General features: G+C 45.0%; 1 protein-coding gene and 1 non-coding gene across 2 annotated transcripts; both read left to right on the plus strand.

Annotated features, from left to right (window-relative positions):
• Positions 1 to 444: 444 nt before the first annotated feature.
• On the plus strand, positions 445 to 20,924 carry PPP1R8 (protein phosphatase 1 regulatory subunit 8). Its single transcript, XM_052699232.1, has 7 exons — positions 445 to 570; positions 10,982 to 11,042; positions 14,497 to 14,650; positions 15,210 to 15,430; positions 16,100 to 16,244; positions 17,322 to 17,386; positions 18,273 to 20,924. Exons 1-7 carry the CDS (start codon positions 506 to 508, stop codon positions 18,624 to 18,626), a joined length of 1,065 nt encoding a protein of 354 aa, XP_052555192.1. The 5' UTR covers positions 445 to 505; the 3' UTR covers positions 18,627 to 20,924.
• LOC128088575 (small Cajal body-specific RNA 1) lies at positions 13,195 to 13,360 on the plus strand. The gene has a single exon (XR_008210300.1). It is a non-coding gene; the product is annotated as a small Cajal body-specific RNA 1 (non-coding RNA).
• Positions 20,925 to 22,322: the final 1,398 nt, after the last annotated feature.

The raw sequence follows: 22,322 nt of genomic DNA on the forward strand, positions 1-22,322 counted from the left end.
CGCAGCCTTTTTTTCTCCAGGCTGAACAAGCCCAGCTCCCCCAGCCTGTCTTCGTAGGGGAGGTGCTCCAGCCCCCTTTAATCTTGACATCTAGTCTCAATCTACCTTCTTCCAGTTTAAAATCACGTCCTGTCGCCCTTATGAAAAGTCCCTGCCCAGTTTCCTTCAGGTCCTGGAAGGGCTTTCAGGTCCCCTCGATCTTTCTCCGGGCAGCAGAGACCTCGACTGTCATCACACGGAGGTGCTCCAGCCCTCTCACCGCCTCCGTGGCGCTCCAAAGCACCGCGTCCTTTTCGCTCCGGAGGCTCCAGGCGCTCTACGGGAACGTTGAGCACCGCTCGCGCTTTCCGAAGCTGCCCTGCGCTGCCTGCCTGTCGCGCCACGGCGCCGATGGAGCTGCTCGGCCCCGCCCCCGCCCGGCGCGGTGCACGCTGGGACGCCTCCGCCGCTCCTCCCGCCGCCCCTCCCGGCTGCCCCCGGCCCGCCTGAATGGGGCAGATACAAGATGGCGGCGAACGCGAACTCGGCCGGAGGCGGCGGCGGCCTCTCGCTCTTCGAATGCCCCAGCTGGTGAGCGGGCCGCGGCCGCGCGGTTCTGCGGCGTTGCGAACCGCCGAGGAGAGCGGCCGCGCGACCGGGTTCGGGGGAGCGGCGGCGGGGCGGGGCGAACCGCGGGGCTGCGGAGCCTCACAAGGCGGGGAGACGGAGCCGCCGGGCCGCGGGGCAGCGTCGGATTCAGGGGTCTGGAGCGGAGGAGGCCCGGCTCGGCGCTGGGGGCGGCTTGGGGCGGGGCGGCGCTGCGTGGGGCCGAGCTGAAGTCGAGCTGCGTCTCTTCTGAGGGGCGACGGGGCGGCCGGGCCGGGATGGAGGCAGCGCGGGAAGCCGGGCAGAGCGATGGGCTGCAGAGGCTGCGACGCGGCTTTGGCCGAGCCGGTCGCGGTTACACAGCGCTCTGCCCGCCGCACGGCCGGGATGGGCCTCACCGCTGCTCGGCCGGGCCCCGCTGCGCTGCTCGGGGGTGGATGGGCACGGCGGGGCTGAAAGACGATGGCAGCTTTTGGTGCGAGTTCCCCGCACGCGTGTGCGTGGCTGCGGGCCCCGATTGCACCGTCATCCGGCTGCGGATCCTGGCTGTGCGTGCTGGATGGCAGCGCTCGATGAGCCGCTGCAAGGACAATGTGCTTCTCAGTCTTCGTTTAAATCGTAAAGCCATCTAAATCTCGAATAAAATAACATTTGAGCTGGGTCTAGGCGGTATCGAGCATCTCTATGAGACAAGATGGTGATCTGTAACACAGCAGTGTGAGTTAGATCAAACCAGCAAATGGAATCACAGCATGGTTGGGTTGGAAGCGACCCCGCAAAATGATCCAGATCCGAGCCTTCTGCCCTGGCTGCTACATCAGGCACCAGGTTGTGCTGCCATGGACCTCATCTGTGGCCCTGAGCACCTCCCGGGATGGGGCACCCACTGCTCTGGGCAGCAGTGCCAGCGCCTCACCGCCCTCTGAGGGAAAACTTCCCCTGACATCTAATTTAAATCCACCTTCCTTTAGTTTAAAGCTATTCTCCCTTTTCCTATGGCTATCTACCTGTGCAAAAAGTTGGTTTATCTCCTGTTTATAATCTCCCTTCACAAAGGCCTTTATGAGGTGTCCCTGGAGCGTTTTCTTCTCCAGGCTGAGCACCCCCAGCTCCATCAGCCTGTCATTGCAGGAGAGGTGCTCCAGCCCTCTGAGCTTCACGCTCAGTGCCTTCTGGATATCCAGCTTGAAATTTGAAAGCTAGTTTGCTTTTCTTAGCATTTGGATACGACAGTATCAAACAACTCAACAAGCTCAACAACTTATGTTACATTTGGTGATAAATTTGAATGGTTTCTACCACTGGAACCTGTAGATGAAACAGCTGGGAGAAATGTGGCTTAGTGCTTAGATTCAGTTGCTTGAGTGCTGTTGCATAACAGTTCCTAAAGAAATACCGTGTGGAGAGAAGGACTGTACCTGTGAAGGGCCTCTTCAGCTCTATTGCTTTCTGGCTCTGCTGCAGGCAGGGCGGGGGCTCACAGCCAAGCAGCTTTCTGCACCGTGCTGCTGCTGACCTGACCCAGGTTTGAAGCACAGTCCATTGCGCTGGGATGTGATCCAAGCTGGAGTTTTCACACCTAGCAGTAAGAGGTCATCTTGGGAGACTGGGGCCCTGTTTCTTCCTAACAATTCCAATCTTTTTTTTTGTTTTTCCTTTTTTCTTCAATCTGAATGTTCTTTTACTATAATTTCCTGAAGTACTTCACAAGTAAACCAGAGTTTGTGTTTGGACACTCGTGCTTTTGAAGGGAGCTCCTTCTTTTTCTGTACACCTCTATTGTACGTGTGCAAATCATAATATTTCATACAAGCTTTATGCAGGATAGTGAAGGCACACTTGACTCTGTCTATTCTTACACAAATTGCTGTGCAAAGATGTGGCAGTTAATTTCAATGAATAACTCCTTTTTGTGTGGGCTAACATAAAGTTCTTGGTTAACACTTTTGAAGCAGGTAAGTAGTTTCATTAACTGAAGAAAAGTAAGTTGAAGCAGGGAGCCAATATAGATAGCTACCAGTCACAGTGTTTGTGTTCTGCAAAGAATATAGGCAACTGAGAATGGAAACTGGTGCACTTAGGGTTGGTGGTGTTCCACTGCCTCATCCAGCAGGAGGGAGGATCTCTCCTGTCGTGCTGGATTTATTTACTTCTGGTTTATTTTTCTAGTCTGGAAAGAGTAGAATGTATTTCTTGTTAAAGATTTACATGATCTCCCTTAGTTTCTACTGAATTACAGATTATAGCTCACAATTTGAAAGTACTTACTGCTTCAGGGCAAACCAAAGAGCACGTAGTTACGATATTCAATAAGTGATGAGTTTTTCATTATTAGGATTCTGTAGAGTGGAAATGGCTTGCAGTGGCAGAACTGGACCAGTCTGAAGCTCTGAATTCCAGAGAATCTCAGTGTGGACGTATCCCAAACTTTGGTAGCCAGGTAGATCTTAGCAGGGAGAGCGCTGGGTGCTCAGAAGCCATCACATTTCAGGGAGTCTTCATGGTGAGTAGCAGCTGCTTCTGCAGGGAGTGCCTTCCAATCTCGTTAACTTGTGTTGGAACCAAAGTCATAGTTTTGACATATCTGTTTTCTGCCTCCTCATGGAGCTGCTGTAAGGGCTACAAACACCTGTCATATAGGAAATATATCTTAAACATCACTGTCCAAAGTAGTTGTTCTTTTCTTGTCTTTAAACATGTCGTGCTTTTGAGCTCTGCCCCTGTCATTGTATCTGTTCTTCCCTAATATGGATAATGTTGTAGTATTCAGTTTCCAAAGACTGAAGTTCATGGGTTTCAATGGTTGAAGTCTGGGCTTTGGTTTAGTTCTCATGCTGCTGTGGCTCAGTTCTTCATAGTCCATAGGACGCTTATTCTTGTTTATTTCCAACAGTTGAACCAACTCAGGAAAGCACTTAGTATTTGTCATCTGTCTCGATAGCATTCCCTTACCTTGCTTCACGTTTATGCGTGTGCTGTAATTCTTTCATGGGCCCATGCAGCCCAAGGGCATGGGCTACATAATTAAAGTCAGATTAAAGTTGTAATCAAGGCGTTTCATGGATTACATGTAGTCAAGCCACAAGACTAGAAAGTGTCCTTAAGAAAGAATTACATATCCTGGCTTTATGGGGACTCTGGCATACTTTCTGAGGTGGCTTTAGTATAGTCAGGTGCAGATGTTCTGGCCTGGTTTTGAGGTGAGCATCACATGTTGCACAGATATCGCCTGTCTTTCCTTCTGCCCTGGTTCAACTTGCTTTTGGGACCAGGAATTATGCTGTGCTCTCTGTCAGGACACAGCAGTAGCTGGGATGTCAGGCTTGTTCTGCAGTATACATACATGTAAAGTAGTATTCCTGAATGGCAGCTGTGGTTTCTCTTCAGTTTCTGGGGGCTAAAAACAGATTTACACAGATCTCCGGAGAAGCTGAGCTCTGGAAATTGTGCCTTGTCCTTGAAGTTCAGCATGAAGATGTGCACAGCAGTCACCTACACCAAGATTTTAGGAAGTGCCTAAATTAGTCTTCCGAGCCCACGATTAAGAACCTAAATAATTGACCTGATTTTAAACGCACACAGTAGAACTGCATTTGGCCTGGCTGTGTCCTGAACAGCTAAAGCTCAAGGTTTCTCTCTGAGCTGGATAGGGCTTGCTTCAGTGAGGCTCTCCATTTCAACTGGATGCAGCTGGATGTTGTGACCCTGCTGTTATGTCAGCCCTGAATTTAGGTGTTGAAAAGGTATTGTTGAGTTCAGTTCCATTATTTGGTACTTTCCAGTTAGCATCCCAAAGCATTGGTGGCTTTGTGCTCTTTTTTTGAAACGTTCCCAGTTTTTTGCCCCAGCTCAGCCTGGGCTCTTCATCTTCTTGTCTGTCTGTGCCTTTCCTTTCCCACTGCTGTATGGCTCTGCAATAAAAGGTTTGCCACCAAGGGTAGAAATAATGTATGCAGATTTCTCACAGAATCATAGAATGACCTGGGTTGAAAAGGACCATAATGATCATGTAGTTTCATCTCAGCGTGGCACAGAGAACAGTGATTCTGCCCTTGTAGCACGAGGTGAAGAAACTGAAGAAACACATTGTTTTAGTTTCTAATAGAGAAGAATGGATCTTTACCTTCTGTTGTTTAAGTGTTTCAAAAAAACCCAGTGTGGATGTTGCTTTAGTTTGATGGTGTCCCTCTGAAATACATCACTGCTAATCATTATTAAGCAGCTTTTGATTGGAGTTGCTATGGGAACGCCTGGGCTTTGCCATGTCCAGCTGCTGGGCTGTATTTTGAAGGAATTATTATTTGAATGAAGGAGCAGAGGCTACCTGTCAGATGAACCACCTTTCTTGGAGAGTTGCTTTCAGGGCACATAGGAAATGACCATTTAAAATGCTGTAGAGGGGATCAGGTGAGATCTGTGAGTGTGTAAGCAGTTGGCTTTGAGGAGGCAATAGCAATTTAATAGTTTGTGGCTGACTGGGTTCATGTTTTTTTCATTAATGACCTTGACGAAAGCGACCGCAGTTCCTACAGTCACATGTGTGGTCAACCCAGCGAGGTCAGAGTATTGTCCATCCTTTGGTGCAACTGAAGACAAGAACAATAAAAATAAGATAAAAACAGAGATGTGAGATGGAGGGTAGTAAAGTTCTAACTTCCTGAGGAACTCCAAGGCAGAAACTCACTGATGAGAAATTGAAGGATGAGTGCAGTTTGAACTGAATTTAGGATGCCACGGAACCTCCAGTTCTCTCTGATGGGGTATTTAAGTCCCTTCTGTCAGAGGTTCTGTATGCAGTTTCTGAATTTCACCGTATTCTGTGCAGACCTTATTCCCAAGTAAGTAACCAAGGGAACCTGAGTGAAGCAGTGCAGTCTGATTCTGTGTGGAACTGTGCATTGTAACAGGACAACAAGCAGCACTAAGGTGAAGTTCTGCAATTGCTTTAATCCTAGTGGAATGCTTTGTGCAGTGAAAGCAGCCATAGTTCTCCTCAGGAGTCTGCCATAAAATAGAGCTCAAAGGGACCTGCTGGGAATGGCAATTAAAAACGTGTTAATTTGAAGCCTGTGCTGAAGTCTCCTTGCTCTAGTTGAGTTGGACTCAATGCTCCTCATGGGTCCCTTCCGACTCAGGGTATTCTGTAATTCTGTGAATTATTTTAATGCTTCCAAGAGCAGAGGAAATCATAAATGCCTCCCATCCACCTCTGTTTGAAGTTCAGTGCCCTCACCATTGTATTTCCTCCAGACAGAACAAGGTTGGATCAGAATTACTGGGCAGCTCTTTCTACAGCCCTCTTCTCTTCATCCAACTGGGAAGAAACCACTCAGTGTGAGCTAAAATAATTACCCTAAAGAGTTTGGCCTCACCATTGTGTTTATTCACCACAACATGTTCCACTGCTGACCTGATCTCAGCTTCAGCAGTGTGAGTGCTGCATGTTGAGAGAGGCATGTGTGGCATTTCCATTGCTGGTGCACAAGATCACAGCCAACCCTTGTGTTCACCATGCATCTTTGCTGATTCCTTTCTGTAAAAAAAAGAACAGAAGGATGGTAGCAGTGATTGAAGACATCAGCTGAGGTGGTTTCCTGTCATTCCATGACAGTGAGTGGTAACTTACGTTACTGCCTCTTCCTACCTCTTGACAGCACCTTGCCTTTGGCTGCCAGAAGTTGAGGGGCTTTGTGAAAATGTGTTTGGATGGCCGTGCTTAGCATCTAACGTTGGACCTGATGCTCCTTTGCAGTGGAATTAAGGTGTAAGTTAACGTTGAGTGACAGTGCTTTCCACAGATGATGCAGACGCTAGAAGAGGTGCTCTTGTTGGTGCTCTTCAAAGCCAAGGATTATTGTTTACCATGCTTCAAGAAATAATGAATATGCTCGTTTTGTAGCATTCATTAAGAGGACTTAGGGAATGGATGCTTGCATGTTTTTGCTTCCCTAAGCTCCTGAAGAGAGATACTCCACTTATTTGTTTTCCCACGTGCAGTGCCACCTGTACTGGCTGTCATCCTTGTACCCTTCTCTACAGAGTAACCAGAAGTCATAGAGCTTCCAAAATGTGAAAACATTTTATTTTTGTAATTTCTTCCTTTGTCAGATGTTGTTGAATGTTCTTCTGGTTGTTTCTGAATGGCATCTTGATGTCTCCAGATCTTTCCTAAGTAGCAGCAAGGAATTCAGAGCTCCTTGTTGCATTTGCATGGTTGAGGTGGTCCTCATCTATCACATGTATCAAGAGAACCACTTTGTGTTTGCTTGTTGTTTTGCTCATGTACTGCACTATTGCATCTTGGTTGTATGCAATAAGCATGATAGATGTGGGTTAATGCTCACCTGTTCAAAAAACCAGGTGAGTTCTTTCTCCTGGGTGTTATTTTAAGCGTTATCTTCAGGACAGTGAAAGCTGTGCTGCAGATGCCTGAGCTTCTCCATGGTCTGGAAAAAGAACAACTAAGGGATGTGTTGGGTGTCCTCAGAAGCTGTAGGAGATGAGTGTGTGCTGTCCTTCAGACAAGAAGCAGGGTCTGTAAAATGAAGTTTGTAGCCAGCAGGTTTGTGGCCAAGAAGTGGAGGTGATGCTTCAGCTGAACGTGGGTGATCTGTGAAACTGTCAGATTCTGTGAATGTAAGTTTACCTGGGTTCAACCTGCATGAACAGCAGCTGTGGCTCAGGGAGTCCTTGAGCAGGCAGCTGTTGTAAACTGGGAGAGTGATGCTGTTGCTAGATATTGTTTTCATTTTGCTAAACGTTCTTTACCCTGTGTCACTTTGGTCTGCCCAATGCTGTTCCACAGAAATGAGAAATAGAGCTGGTAATGCTTATCACTCAGAAGCAGTGCTGCACTCTTCATAGCACTCTGGTTTTACGTGAGAAATGGTCCAGAGGAATCTGAATATTGGTGTTGGTTTCTTTTCTCCTCTAGTGTGTAAATGTGCATCCTACTGGGAACGTTTTGAGTGTGAAAACAGTCAATTTTGTAACCTTCCATCCCTTGTGCAGGTCATGGGTTGCACACACATTTGTTTCTGTGTCTGCTGATGACATTTTTGGTCTCATTTCTGTGCTTGTTTGTCACGATCCATGGGTACGCACACTCCTTTTTGCAGGCAGTCGACTGATCTGGCTGGTAGACATCAGCACTCTGCACATCCTGCATTAACAGCTCCTCAGGATACTCACAGAGCAGAAACCACTTCAGTGCTTGGCTGTGTTCTTTGAATGCAGTGCTCCTTCAGGTTCTTCTGGCATTATCACAGAATTAATTATTACTGCAGAATGGAGCAGGTTGTGTGTACTTCAGAGCAACGTTTGTTCTTCTGTAAAAGAAGAAAAGTGTTTCCATGGCATTGGAGGGACCAACACACACCGCGTATCGTCACGTATTTCCAAACAAAACACTGCTGAATATTGAAGGGCAAATGAGATGGCTCTGTTCTGGGCTGGCTGTTACTCAGTTCTGTGTCTGTTAGATCTTCTTTGTAATGCAATCTCATAGAATCATAGAATCACCATGGTTAGAAAAGACCTCCAAGGTCTTCTAGTCCAACCATCCACCTATCACTACCAATACAAATCAGTTTTTCCCACTAAACGGTGCACCTTGGTACAATGTATGTACACACACAATGTGTATTTCTTCAGCACAAGTTTCTGCCAACACAGTTTCTATCAGTACAGTTTTACCAGTTTCAGACTTTATTGTATGTTTCCACGTCACACTCACGTTTGAAAATTAGCATCATCAGTGGATACCTTAATTTATCTGACTTTTTTGAGTAATTTAATTGCCATACTCTTAGGTTTAGAAGTGTTTGGTTTCTCATCGAATACTTGGGTAAATATCATCTAGGTTTTGCAGTTTCTTCTATAAGCAGTTGTCACAGATTCTCTTGTACTGGCACTTGAGATCCTTATACTCCTTTTCAGTGAAGACAAATGCTGTCATATCCTCTTCCTTCTGATCCGGCAGAGTAATTCACCAATAACTGTCGTATTCTCATCAGCCATGTTAGCTCTGTGGAAGGCAGCTCTTCTTGCAGGTGAGCCTTCAGAGATGCAGTGAGAGCGCTAGGCAGGCTTTGTTTCGGCGAGCTCATCACGCTGACGGGCTGCAGCAGTCCATTGGCAGGTCTGGTTTTAAGGTCTGGTGCAGAATGCTGACCTGTAGAGAGCAGAAGAGGTTTGAGTAGTGGGGATTGTGGTGGGCTGAGGGCACAACACCATCCTAGCAGCAATTCTCTTGGCCCAACAAGGGGTTGAAGGTGTTGCTGAAATGCTTTTAAGGCTTGCTGACCCTTGAATAACCAGGAAGCAATCACCGAAGGAGAGGGGGGAGAGCAGATGCCATGTTGAATAGGAGGGGACTTCCACGTAGAGTTAATTTGCTGGAAGCAAATTACAGATATTTATTTTTAAAAGGAGGGGAGGCAGCTTTTGTTCCATTGAATTAAGGTAGGCTTTGCAGAAATTGCCGGAGGAAATTGTGCTGTAGAATTTGATGAATCTTCAGCGGAACGGAGAAAAACGAGTTTGCCAGTGCTCAGGGACAGCAAGAGGAAACACTGGGAAGTGGGTGTGAGAAATGATGGGAGGCTGTGAATGAAACCTATCTTAGAATGAAACGTGAGAGCTGAGATCACAAAGCGGTTGTAGCTGCAGCTGGGCTGGGCTCCGAAGGAGTGCTGGGGGGAGGTGGCTCCCCGGCTGTGTTTCGATGACTGGTGGGGTGAATCCTTGTAAAACTCACCAGCCACACAGTGCAGCTTCAGTGGGAGCATTTCTACCTGCTGATCTTTCTTCTGTCCTAACGTAATCCTGTTTTTAGGGGATGGTCAGGGCTCCTTTGGTCAGGGGACCATTTCAGCCTCCTGGGGCCTTGCTGTGTTTGCTTTACATGCTGTGGTTTTTTGCTTGTTTTTTGTTGTTGTTTTGATCCAAGAGAGTAAGCCTATCAGCTGCATCCGTTTCACTTGACAAGACGATGCTACACACAACCTGAGAGAAGGATTTGGTAAGAAAACTTGTGAAAAGGGACTGGCCTATTCAGGAGGGGTCAGGGAGAGAGCTGAGCAGGCTGCTATAATGGATTTGGAGCAGGAATGGAAAATACTTGCACAGCACACGAGAAACAAACGAGTAAGAATAATAGAGGACTTATTCTATCTGAAGTTACCTCAGAAAGCATGTGTATAGCAGCCATCTGATCCAAGGGCACAGAATGAACCTTCAAAACGTCCCAGCAGCACGAGCATCTATATTTAACCCCTTCAAACAACTTGAATTACAAGTGACCTTTCTTCCTTCCCCGACCGTGCTGAGAATGTCGCTGCCCATTGTCACTGTTCTCTTGGCTTGCATTGTGCAGTAAGAAAAGCAATAAATGGAAATGTGATCGCTGGGGTTGTTCTTGGGAAGGGCAGCAGTGCAGCTGAGAACTGGGTCGCTGCTGTTGCCCAGAAAGCCACAGAGACAAGCAGCAGTGGTGCTGTCAGCAAGAGAGAGTCACAAATACACATCTTTAAAGGGCTGAGCAGAAAAAGTCGGTTTGCTCTCAGCAGTCAAGGATCCTTTGTTGTGAACGGCAGCATACTGATGCCGTGGGGCTGCTGTGGTTGTGAATGCTGATCACCAGCATTAATGCTTGTGTTCAGCTACGTGCTGGTGTTGCTCTGCTGTGCCTTGCTGAATCCCAGCTGCCTCTGTGCTCCCTTTTCTCAAGAGAATGAAGCTGCCCAGTGAATCTGCTTCATAGGATAAGCAGAAGTGCAGCCATAGGGCAGGGGGATCTGAGCTGAGGGATAATTTGGTGGAGGAGGTCTGTGCTGCTGTAGGATCATGATCCCCTTCCCATCTGATGCTGTCATTTCCTCCACGCTACCTGTTTCGGTAGGGAAGTTTGACTAAGTGGAAGAACACTGGTCACTGGACAGCATTTTTATATTACTCAGATATGTGTGGAACCCTTCTGATGTTTTTGGCCATCACCAGTTCTGGTGAAGATGGTAGAAGATCCTGTTCCTCTCAACAGCTCAGGCTGTTCGTAAGGAGGCCCTTATACTGACAGCTCCAGTCTGTGCCCTTCTCTCCTTGTGGGTTCGTGTTGGGAGCTCGGTTTGGTTTGTGAAGTTGCTGTCTTTTGGTTGGAGTAATGAATCTTGAAGAGCCTGTGTTCTGTTAGCTTAACTCATTGTAAACACGTGTGGTTTATGTGTAGGCAAAGGAATCTGCGTGGAGCAAAAGGACAATTTTTGGCTGTTTAATCTTTTTTTTTCTCCAAATAAATTTGCTTGCGTTGGTCTGTAAATCTAATAGAATATTTGCTCTACTGTTAATGAACTTTTCACTAAATACTTTGATACTATACTTAACTTTCTTTATTTTCCAGGGCAGGAAAACCTCCACCTGGCTTACATTTGGATGTAGTCAAAGGAGACAAACTCATTGAGGTATGAGAGCAGATTCTGTGTGTGCTCCATGTATCACATATATAGGCACCAGTGCTAGAAAATCTGGTAGCACTTTCCACACCCACTCAGAAGTATTTCCCTTCTCTCTGAGGTTTGCTATTTCCAAATCACTTTCTTTTACTCCAAAACTGCTGAATTAAGTGAAAGTTTTCCTTTGCCTGTACTGTCTCTCATTCTGTGCAGTGCTTCCATTTCTAGATGCTGTGTTTGAAAGGATGCAGAACCGCAGTGGTCAGTTTGCAAACAGTGATGCTTTGGTTCCTGAATGCTGAACCTGTCCTGGTGTGAGAGAGAAAATAAAATGTTTGTTAGGGAAAGTCAGCACTTGGCACAGTCTTACTGCTTCCAAGGTTGCAATTTTGTTTCCTAGAATTTTGTCTTAGGAACTTCAGGAGCAGGAATTCAACATGGGAAAGAAACCTAAAATCCAAAAGAGTAAGAACAAGAGTTCTTCAAAATCCAACACACAAACCAAATGCTCTTCATGTTTTTGACAGAAAAGACCTAAGCCAGTGACCCTATTTTAGCCACAGGGAAACTGCTAACCTCCAATTGATTGGAGCACAGACAGAAGTTTCTAGACAGCAAAGTCAAGCCAACTTCTCTGAGCAGAAATTTGGAAAACTAGGAGTTCAGTGTTAGATGAAGAAGGATTGAGGAGCTTAGTCTTTGCTGATTTGTACTGTATGCTACTGCAAATGCATCAGACGTAAAGTGTTTCTTCTGATGTCCTGCAGGAGAGATTTACTGTTTAAAAATTGATTAGAATACCACAATATGCTTTGCAAAGGAAAGAAAATAGAGGATTTACAAACAGGCTTATATTTTCCCAGCCCAGAAGCCACTAAAATGAGCCTTTATGAGGGATAGTCCACGACTTGTTAGTTTAACAGATTGTTTTCAGAGATTGCTCTTAGTCCACGTTTAAAAGCACAGGCAGTTGGCAATGCCAGCATTGACCTGTGTGAGATCTTTGCTCAGCCTTAATTTGAAAGGAACTAGGTACCAACACGTGTAACCACATCTTCACAGTACTTCATGACCCCATGTAAGGTGTGGATGAGTTGGCTCATACCAGCTACTTGGGCTATCCTTCAGTGCGGCCATCCTTCACTGGCTCTCCCTAGCCCACAATAGCTTTCAATCCTACTGCATTTTTTGTCCTCAAACCACGATCTCTGTCTTTTCTCAGTGCTGTTGCAGTTGTTAGGAACTGTTTTAGAGGTTTCAGAGGTCAGAGCTGAATTAGGACTGCTTGTCAGCTCAGCCATCCCACTGCCATCCTATCAATAGCATCTGTGGTAAGGATTGTACTTGGCATCAGGCTTTCCAGTATTTCTTTCAGGCCGTGTAAGGAGATGGTGAGCAGAGCCAGCTGGCAGTGCCTTTGTTTTTTTCTGGTCTCTGGCAGGTGGCCTTACTGCAGCCCTCCCACCTGAGAGACTTATTCTACAAGACAAGGTTTTTCTTGTCATGTTTCTTTTGGATTTTTGAGAATGGAGAGTTTTTGGATGAAAGAGCCTATATGCAACTCTGTGCTAAATGAACCCATGGAGGCAATCAAAGGAGATCTGTTCCAGACTGAAAAAGGCAGCAGAATGCAATACAGAAGCTGAGAATGCACCATTGCTTTAGACAATGCACGAAGAAATTCAGCGTTGGTAAACTGTCAGTCAGGAATATCATCCTGGTCCTGTCACGTTCCAAGGATGGATGGTTAGGCTGTTCTACCCAAAGCTTTTGGATCTGCAGAAGGCCAAGTTTGGCTTTGTAAGCCTGAGGTCTCTGTCTGAATGGGTAAAGCAGATGGTGCAAACATCCAGATTCCCTTTTCTACTGTCACATGGTAATCCAGCAGTTCTTCTTGCTTACTCTTACAGGCATTGCTAGCCTACTATCCAGGTACTCAGGGGTTCAGTAGGGGATGTGATCGTGGAGAGGTTAGGGAGTGACCATAGAGTCCTACTTCATCTCTGGAGCATCTGATGCTGACTGTCAGCTTTGAAGCATCTCAGTGAGGGGCGCTTTGCCTGCCGCGCACTGCGCCGTGTGCTGAGTGCTGCAGCACGAGGTGGCTGCTGGTTACAGGCACCTACACAGCCTGAGGTCCTGTTTGCTGTAGTGGCTCCTGGAGCACTTGATACTAACCGAGCTGTCTGTATGCCGGGTCTCCTCCAGAGGTCTGAGGTGTACTTTGTGATTGCTGGGTCTGAAAAGTGCAATATTAAAACAAGCCCTGCAGTGTTTAAGCTCAGTGTGCGAAGGATGACACTGGGTTATAGCTCAGAGGCACAGAGAATATTAGAAACATCACAGGGAAGTGAAGGCAACAGTGATTTGTTGCAAGACTTCCAATTTATGAATTTGTTTCAATCTGCGGAAGCTCCTGAGTGCAAATGAAAACCTGTTGGATGTTTGTTTTGGAGTAGATTTTGGCCAAGAATGAGAAATAACTGGACCAATTTTTGTGGTCCTTGAAATTGTAAAACAGCTAAATGCTTACATGTGGAATAAGAAATAAGCTTTTATAGATCCATTAATTTGTATGCTGGTTTTGTTCAGGTAACTTGTTTGAATATGCAAAAATAGAAGTTAGTGCTCATCCTTCTCACAAACTGAAACCACAGATTTCATCGGTACAGAGGTATTGAATGTGGGGAGAGTTCTCAGTGCTGAACTAAGGGACAGTACTGGGTACTACTTGTCATAAAGCTGTTGGTGTGAAGTTGGATCCCCACAAAACCCAGCTCACTTTTCTCAGAAGGTGTGTTGTAACAAACACTGTTTGCAGGTTGAGTGGCTGGGTGAAACAGCTTAATATAAATGGGCAATAACTGTGGCAAGGGAGAACATAGGAATGCTAATTGTTGATTAGGGCTTGCAGGGGAAAAGGAGAAGTCTTGTGAAAACCAGTATTTGTAAAGAGACAGTGATAATGAAGTACCCAGATGATACAAAAGTCCAGGAGACTCTTTCAGTGTATCAGTGCATTGCTCTAGTTTGAATTACAGTGAACCTTCAAGGTGTGCAGTTCTCCACCAGACACAAGTAAATTCAGAGGAGAGACCTGCATGCTTCAGATGTTCCAACAGGAAGAATATAATTGTTCACATTTTATTTGCACTTGCACCTTGTTTGTCAGCAGATACTCTGTTTGAAGGTGAATTTCTGATCAAACAGGGATTCTTGATGTATCAAGTGAGATGTTAGAGACAGGAATAACTGGGCATCTTCCATAGTCAGCTGTTCTGAATTTAAAAAGAAAAAACGCAGATTTCTGTGTTGAACAGTGTCAGCCATTACTGACATGTTGGTCAGTTTATGATGCTTTGTTTTGCATTTACTCTTTTTATTCACATTTTTGAACTTTTCCAGGAAGCTCCAAAAGATTCTAGGAGTCTAATGTCCTCTTCTGTTTGATATTCTACCTCAGAAACTCATCATTGATGAGAAGAAATATTATCTCTTTGGGAGAAATCCTGATCTGTGCGATTTTACCATTGACCACCAGTCTTGCTCTCGGGTCCATGCTGCCTTGGTCTATCACAAACATCTCAAGAGGGTCTTCCTCATAGATCTAAACAGCAGTAAGTAACATGACATTTAATCCCACAGTAATAATGCTTCAGTGCTTCAACGTTTTTGAATGAGAGATGCTTTCCTTTCTTTTTTGTTGCTGTTTGCACTGTGTGGCCAGATGGTCAGAATCTGAAATAGCATCCTAGTGAAAGATTGGCAGTGGTTAAGAACAAGTGAGTGCTTGTTCCAGGCAGCTTACCTCTGCTTCCCCTTGTGTTTAAAGTGGTGTTTTTAGGCTCTTAAGAGAGTGGAAGAAAATCACTTGACCTTTCCTTCGCAATTGAAACATTCTATCCTGGGAGTGGTTTTCTAAGATCTAGAAGCTGACATACTGTGTTTTCCACCATGAGAATGGTTGCAGATACGGTACGTTGTGGCGTACAGGATTTTCTGCAGACTGTCTTAGTTTGTGAGATGATAGGTAACACACACACAGCTGGTTTGCAGCAGTGCTTCGTTGGTTTGTATCTCTGCAAACCACGTGCAGGTTCTGAACTTCTCAAGGCTTGAACACTGTGAGCTCGAGCAGGTGACTAACACTGTTTTCCATTGTGATGTTCTTCTCAGCACATGGCACGTTTTTGGGTCATATCCGTTTGGAAGCTCACAAACCCCAACAGATCCCCATTGATTCCACAGTTTCATTTGGTGCTTCTACACGGGCATATACTCTGCGAGAGAAGCCTCAGACTCTGCCTTCAGCAGTTAAAGGAGATGAGAAAATGGGTGGTGAAGATGAAGAGCTCAAGGGTTTGCTGGGCCTGCCAGAAGAGGAGACGGAGCTTGACGTGAGTATGAAGGTCCCTTGTTGTTAGATGGTCTATCCATCTGTAACAGGTGGCATTTTCTACTTGTTTACCTGGTTCGGGTTCTTAATTTCTTGTTCATGAAGATGGTCTGGGGTGCCTCTGCAGCAGAAATGTACAGATCATCTAATTCTGCCATGACAGGGTATCTTCATGCTTTTTCCCAGAATCAGTGCTCCAGTAATCCCACTATTCCAAAAGTCTTTTCACAGAGGGATTGCAGGCCTTGCAAAGAGTTGTCTCTTGCCAGCTAGGTCACTGGTGATTTCCCATGCTGTTCCCCATTGCCAAATAACAGTGAATGCAGCTCTGTTTCTTACAGTTAGCCAGTGCAGAGTGGCAAAGCAGTTTGCATGGTATTCAGAGGATCACTGAGTTTGGAAAGGAGCTCCTGAGATCATCTGGCCCTCTGTTCAAGCAAAGTCAGCTAGAACAAGTTGCCCAAGCCTAGTTAAGTTTTTAGCATCTCCACTGAAACACTCAGCAGCATTTCTAGATAATCTGTTCCTGCATCAAAACATTTTTTCTTCCTAGGGGTCCAGAGTTGAAGTTAGGCAGTGGGTGGCAATCTTTTGACATGCACAGACGATGATCAAAGCAGGCTTCACAGACTTCTTGCTTAAGATGTTTCTTATCTAAATCTTTTTTTAGAACCTGACAGAGTTTAATACAGCCCACAACAAAAGAATTTCCACACTAACCATAGAGGAAGGGAACTTGGATATTCAGAGACCAAAGAGAAAACGGAAGAATTCCAGAGTGACATTCAGTGATGATGATGAAATCATCAATCCAGGTAAGTAGTTTACTCTCTACTTGATAACATTAAAAGCTCTCTTTCCAAATTCTCATAGAGATTCCTCATGGCTGTATATAGGTAAGAGAATAGAAATTTGACAGGGAATGTTTGAGATCTGCTGTTTCTGACTCACTTAAATCTGTGATTTCTGCTTTTCTTCTCTCTGTAAAATTTCTGCGTGATTTTATGCAGGATGGAGATGTCACATTCAGCTTAATTGTTCAATTTTAATCGGATTTGGAAAGACCTTATGGATCCAAAAGAAAGAAAGGTTTTGAATTCTTTACCTTCTCTAGAATCTAAATGAGAACTGAACTTATTGTTTGTTTTTTAATTAGAGCCTTAATGCTTTCCCTTCCTGTTCCCTAATGGATTCAGCGTCTGTCTTCAGCTCAGTGTTTTGCTACTTGTCTGGCTATCTAATTCAAAATGACACTTCTAGAGTTGTGTCTAATTCCTCTTTAGTCATTTTTCTTCCTCTGCTCTTTTACGGTAATGACATTAATGATGTATTTTGTAGCTAATATTCATAGTAAGCACAGCTTATTCAGAAGTCTTGCCTTAATTTGATAATGCGTGGCACCCAGAACAGCCATTCTTATTCATAATGTAGCTCTCAGAACATCTGCGTGTTTGATTTTTCAGAGGCTGCATTGAATTCTTCTTCATTGACTCCTTCAAGGCCTTTCAGGACCAGCTCTTGTGCCTCTGAGCATGCACACTGCATTGTCCAGCAGCACCTTTCAGCCCACAGTTCCTTTCTGTTTGAGCAGTGTAAACACGGCTGTCCATCTATCCCTTCTAGATGACTGCCCCATTTTGTAGCTGCATGGAAGTTTTCCTTGCCAGAGTAACTGATGAGGCCTCCTTGACACAAAGCCACTAGGTGTCCCCACCCAGCCACTTCTCTCTTCTTTATTAAAGCACGCTTTGTGCTTTCTGAGGGCTGCTGGAGTGCTGGAAAGTACATCCACGTACCAGCTCTTCGCGTCGGTTCCTTCATGTCCTTACTTGACAGATGTTCTGTTTTTTCCTCTGTTGATTCTGAAAGCTGCACTGTTCTTCCCTTTGCAGAGGACGTGGACCCTTCTGTTGGGCGTTTCAGGAACATGGTGCAGACAGCAGTGGTCCCTGTTAAGGTACGCAGTGACTTTCAACCTTGTAATCAATCCATTATTACAGTGATTAACTCACCGGGTGGTTTACACCTTACAACAGAATGTGCTGTGCTGAAAGGGATTTTCCTTTTGAGGAGAAGCTCTGCTTGTGTATCACAGTTATACCTTTTAGCAATCTGACCATTTTGCATTAAGTCCAGCTTATCTTCTTTCTTTAACAGCACATGGGCTCAATGGAAAGTTTTTTTGCATCTCGAATCACTTTTCAGTATGGTAATACTGGGCATTGGTTGAAATTGTGGGAAATATGCAAAACAAATAATAAAAATGAGAAAGTGTTTGTTTAAACACTGTAAGTACAAAAGATTTGATAAGGCTGCATACCAGAACTTAGAGAGCTAAGACTCTTCCAGAACAAGTGTGTTGCCAGCACTGTGTTTAATTTGAATACTCAGGAAGTTATGCAAAACTTTAAGTAACTAAACAGCATTTGTTGTTTGTATAAAATAAGTGTGGAAAAGGATCATTCTACCTAAGCCACTTACTTACTGCCTGCAGGAGAAGATTCAGGTGATCAGTGATGTAGAAAATTGCAGTTTCTTTCTTACTAAAAGGGAAAAGAGGAACTGTGTTACTGACCAGTGACCTGCCTGGTCTGGTGTTCAGGAAAAGCTCAAGACTGGTCTGCATTCATTATGCACTTTTAACCATTTATTACTGAGTAGTTTTCAAAGAAACCCGAGGGAAATGTTCTGGGACAAAGAGTGGGAAATCCACTCATATCTGTGACTGTTTATTTGTGGCTGCTCTCAGAGTGTTTTGGGGGAAAATTGTGCAGCCATCTGGTTTAAGTAGCTTTCTTGTTTCATGTATTCTGAATAACTGCTAAAATGCTTTTGCTCTGCAGAAGAAACGGTTGGACAATCCGGGCTCACTGACCACGGATGACTCTGCGACACGGCGTATGCAGAACTTCCCCTACAGCGGAGGATTATATGGGGGTTTGCCTCCAACCCACAATGAGGCAGGTTCCCAGTCACACGGCGTCCATGGGACAGCACTCATTGGTGGTCTGCCAATGCCCTACCCCAATCTTGCCCCAGATGTGGACTTGACTCCTGTTGTACCTTCAACAGTTAACATGAACCCAGCTCCAAATCCTGCTGTCTTTAATCCTGAAGCTGTGAATGAACCCAAGAAGAAGAAATATGCAAAGGAGGCATGGCCGGGCAAGAAGCCAACCCCTTCCCTGCTGATCTGAGTTAGGGTTTGATGAGGGAGGATGGGAGTTACGAACTCCAGAAACTGTTTATGTGTAGTATTGTCCTTTTGCAATTTTAATGTCCTAACCAGATGTAATACGGAGGTTGGAGAAGCGAAATAATCCTTTAAAGATCTGTCTTCAAACATTTTTATAACTGTTTAAAAAAAGACAACGACAATATAGCTACCATCTCCCTCTGAACCAAAATATATGGCAGCCTTTTCTTAGCCTCTATCCCCAAAGGTCTTTACTATGAATTTTGATCATATAAGTTGAAGGGGCAGAATCACACAGTTTAGGTTATCATTTATGGCATGACCCTGCAAATGTGTGTATTTAGGTGTTGTGCTTACTATGAGTAACGTCGTTCCTGCCAGGCTTGCTCATAGCAGGTCAGCTGTATCAGAAGTCGATATTCTTGGGGCCAGGCCTTCCAGAAATCCCTCTGGTCTGAGTTCTAAAACCTGCAAAATACAGGCCAGCTTTTATTTTTTATCTTTTCAAAGCCTTACCCGCATGGGGCATCTCTTTTTTTTCTTTTTTTTCTTCCTACTTTGGCTACAGCTCGTTTTAATTTCCACCTAAAGCACTGCAGCATCACGTGAGTTCGTGAGTTGAGATGAATGGGGAACCTCTGGGCTTCGTGAGCTGTGGTGCAGTGTTGTATCACAGACTGCTGTGTGGCTGGATAGAGGGGCACCCATGGATGGATCTGAGTTTGTATGGGTGTTTATGGCAGCAAACAAGCATGGCAAGCCTGGGAGCATTTGACTGGTGGCTGGAAACTGTCTACAGTGTGCAAAGAATCAACAAGGTAGTGGTAACTGAAGGTAGAGTTAACACAGAGGAAGATACTTTTTTAAACTTGGTGGCTCTTTTAAATTCAGTAGTTTCATTTTTACTTGCTAACGGCATTTCTGAGCTTAGAGCACATGGCATGCAACAAGGCACAGGTGAACATGAGCAGTCCAGCAGTGGTGCAGGACTCATGTTTAACAACTAAAACTACAGTCTGCACGGTGTTTTGGCTGCTGGTAACAGAAGATAAGAATTACGTGCCACCTAAAGCTAGAACAGGAATTCTCAGTAGAGATTCTGCCTCACCCTGAATAAAGAAGCATGCCAAGCTCAAGTTGGTTTCATGACATGAGCTTTTTCCTTTTTTTTTTTTATTTTTAACTATTTCATCATTTTTCCCCATTGAGTAAAATGAGAAGTGTGATTTGGGTTGTTGTTTCCAGCCTATGAAATCCTCAGTTTTAGATTTGAAAATCTGATTCAGATTTACTCAGACTGTATGCCTTTATACAAGGTAAGGCCAGAGCCCTTTTGTTTTTTTCTTCTTGGATTTCTTTTGTATTTTAACACTATCTATTGCAGTTCAGCTATGTAGTCACATTCCTTTGTTTGGGGGATTCCTCTAGGAAATGTGCACTGAAATGACAGTGGTGCCAGCTGTTCATTAGTGTGTACAGTACTGTAGCTGCCAGGCTAAGAATTTCTGTGAAAATATGATGGTTTCTGAAGCAGTGCTATTTTATAGTGCCTCTGTGCTGTAGGCACTAGACTTGTTTTAGACAGGTGCTTCAAAATCAGTGTGACTTGTGCATCTGCAGTGATTGCATCTATCATGGTGTTGAGGCAATTAGAGCTAGTGGCTACCCCACCCATAGGAGTGATGCCTTTAGAGACTGGTTTGTTCCCCTCCATGCCTTCATGTCCAGCTCAGACTGTTCCTCTGATGAACACGGTAACTTCTCCATGATATAGTTGTGCCACTCTGTGCTTAGTTGCTATTGAAAACGAGACATTCTTCTTTCAGACACTTCCTACCCTCCCTAAAAATCTCACACTTCATTTTTGCTTATTTCCAGGATGTAGAGTTTTCTGTTTCCAGCCAGTCTGTTTTACGAAGGCAACTCTTTACAGTAAGACTAGTTAGAGCAAGTAAGCATTGAACAGGTCATCTTTTATTTTGTTTTATTTTTTCTTTTTAATTTTTTTCATTGTTTGGTTTTGCCAGTGGCTCTTTGCAAGATCTTTCTTGAAAAGGGAAGCTTTACTGCTTATTGGTTTTTAAAGCTCTTCTCCTCCCTGGGTTTGTACAAGCTCTCATTATTTCAGAGCTTAGCGGCCATAGCTGGCCAGTACAGGAGGGGACAGTGTAACATCCAGGGGCTTTGTACAGAAGTTTGTACACTTGTGTAATATGTAATAGGCCTTTTCACACTTTCTGTTGAGCTTTTTACCTGTAACCTTTACTATGTTGTAAATTAAATGCAGATTTTGCCAGTATGGAGAGTGTAGTGTGTTCGTTCCCAGTCTACGCTTCTTCTGCAGGTGAGATTGTACATTTTTTGTGGCTTATTAAAGGAGTTGTGCCACTGCAGCCATCACTGCAGGCTTGTTCTTAGTGGCTGGCTCAGGCTGCAGCTTTTAAAGGAAGCTAGGGAAGTAGGATTGTGCCCAGCTGAGAGCAGCCAGACGTGGTTTGGGTCCTTTTCTTTGAAATTAGCCTTCCTGGAAGTCCTGTAGCCCACAAGTGATACCTGACTCGCTGGCATCAGGCCAGTGCATATGACTGGAACTCCCACTGCCCCTGTCTTCTTTTTGCTGCCTTTCTCAGAACACCCTGCACCTTCCCACTGAGTTCTGATGGTTGCCTTGGTGTTGTGTTTTGCTTCCAAGAAATGCCTTCTTTTTCAGGGAATCTTTAAGAAGAGGAGAAGCTGCTGAAGAGCCCACATCCACACAACCACCTTCTTGTGTATAACTGTCTGCCATCTGGTAGCATCTGGCACATCCTAGCAAATTCAGACACGTTTGCAGAAGATGGTTGAGAAGGAGGTCTTAAATAGCAAATGTCCTCCTAGCACCACTTAGGTTATTCTGATATATCTGCCATGGTCCGAGTTATTGCCATCTTGCAAAGACACCCAGATGGAGAGCTGCTAGTCTTTGTGCTGACTTTTGAGGAACTGGCCAGTAGAACTGAGTTAACATGGTATGTGTTAATGGTATGTGTTAATTCTGGTCACAGCCACATACAGAGGCTTTCCCAATTAATTTCTGGACTCTGCTGTGTCAGTTCCTGCCTGAGGTTCCTCATCTACTTCCAGATATGTCTAAGAGGAGTGAGAGTTGAAAACAGCAGCATTCCTTCTGGTGGGTAAGAGATGGCTGTGTCATGGCAGGGCGAGTCCTTTCCGAAGGGAGGCACAACCAGCAGTTCATCCTTTTGATTTTTGCTTTTATGATTCCAAAAGCTTGCAGAACCTTGTTCCCAGGCACAGCAGAGTATTGAGTTACTTTGATAGCAATTCCACTGTTCAGCAAAGATGAGGGAAAGCCTGGAAATGGCCTTTTGAAACAGTAATCCCCATGGCTGCTTCAGTAGTGCTGCTGGTTCAGTTCAGATTTTGCAAGTTATTCTGATACTGCTTGCTTGTTAACAGGTCAGAAGCGTTATCAGCTGTGAGGGTGCTTCGTGCTGAGCCCACTGTTGCTTGGATCCTAGCAGCTGACTTCACCTTTCACCTGGGCTGGTCTGGCTGGGACCCTGCTTGTTGATTCCTGCTTCTTGTCTGAGGAGCTCTGGCCTCTTGCTTGTTGTAACATCAGCTACAACATCGGTAGTCAAAGCTTAGGACTTTGAACGACAAGCAGGTCATGATGACTCAAGGAGTGCCTAAA

This window comes from Tympanuchus pallidicinctus, unplaced genomic scaffold (assembly GCF_026119805.1).
Source record: "Tympanuchus pallidicinctus isolate F22 unplaced genomic scaffold, pur_lepc_1.0 scaffold35, whole genome shotgun sequence".
Taxonomy (NCBI): domain Eukaryota; kingdom Metazoa; phylum Chordata; class Aves; order Galliformes; family Phasianidae; genus Tympanuchus; species Tympanuchus pallidicinctus.

What these genes read in the sequence shown, in the direction of transcription:
- PPP1R8 (XM_052699232.1), top strand. Translation starts at nt 506, where the DNA reads ATGGCGGCGAACGCGAACTCGGCCGGAGGCGGCGGCGGCCTCTCGCTC. An exon ending in CCTCATAGATCTAAACAGCA is followed by an intron (nt 14,651 to 15,209) that starts GTAAGTAACATG and finishes TGTTCTTCTCAG; the next exon opens with CACATGGCACGTTTTTGGGT. An exon ending in AAGAGGAGACGGAGCTTGAC is followed by an intron (nt 15,431 to 16,099) that starts GTGAGTATGAAG and finishes ATCTTTTTTTAG; the next exon opens with AACCTGACAGAGTTTAATAC.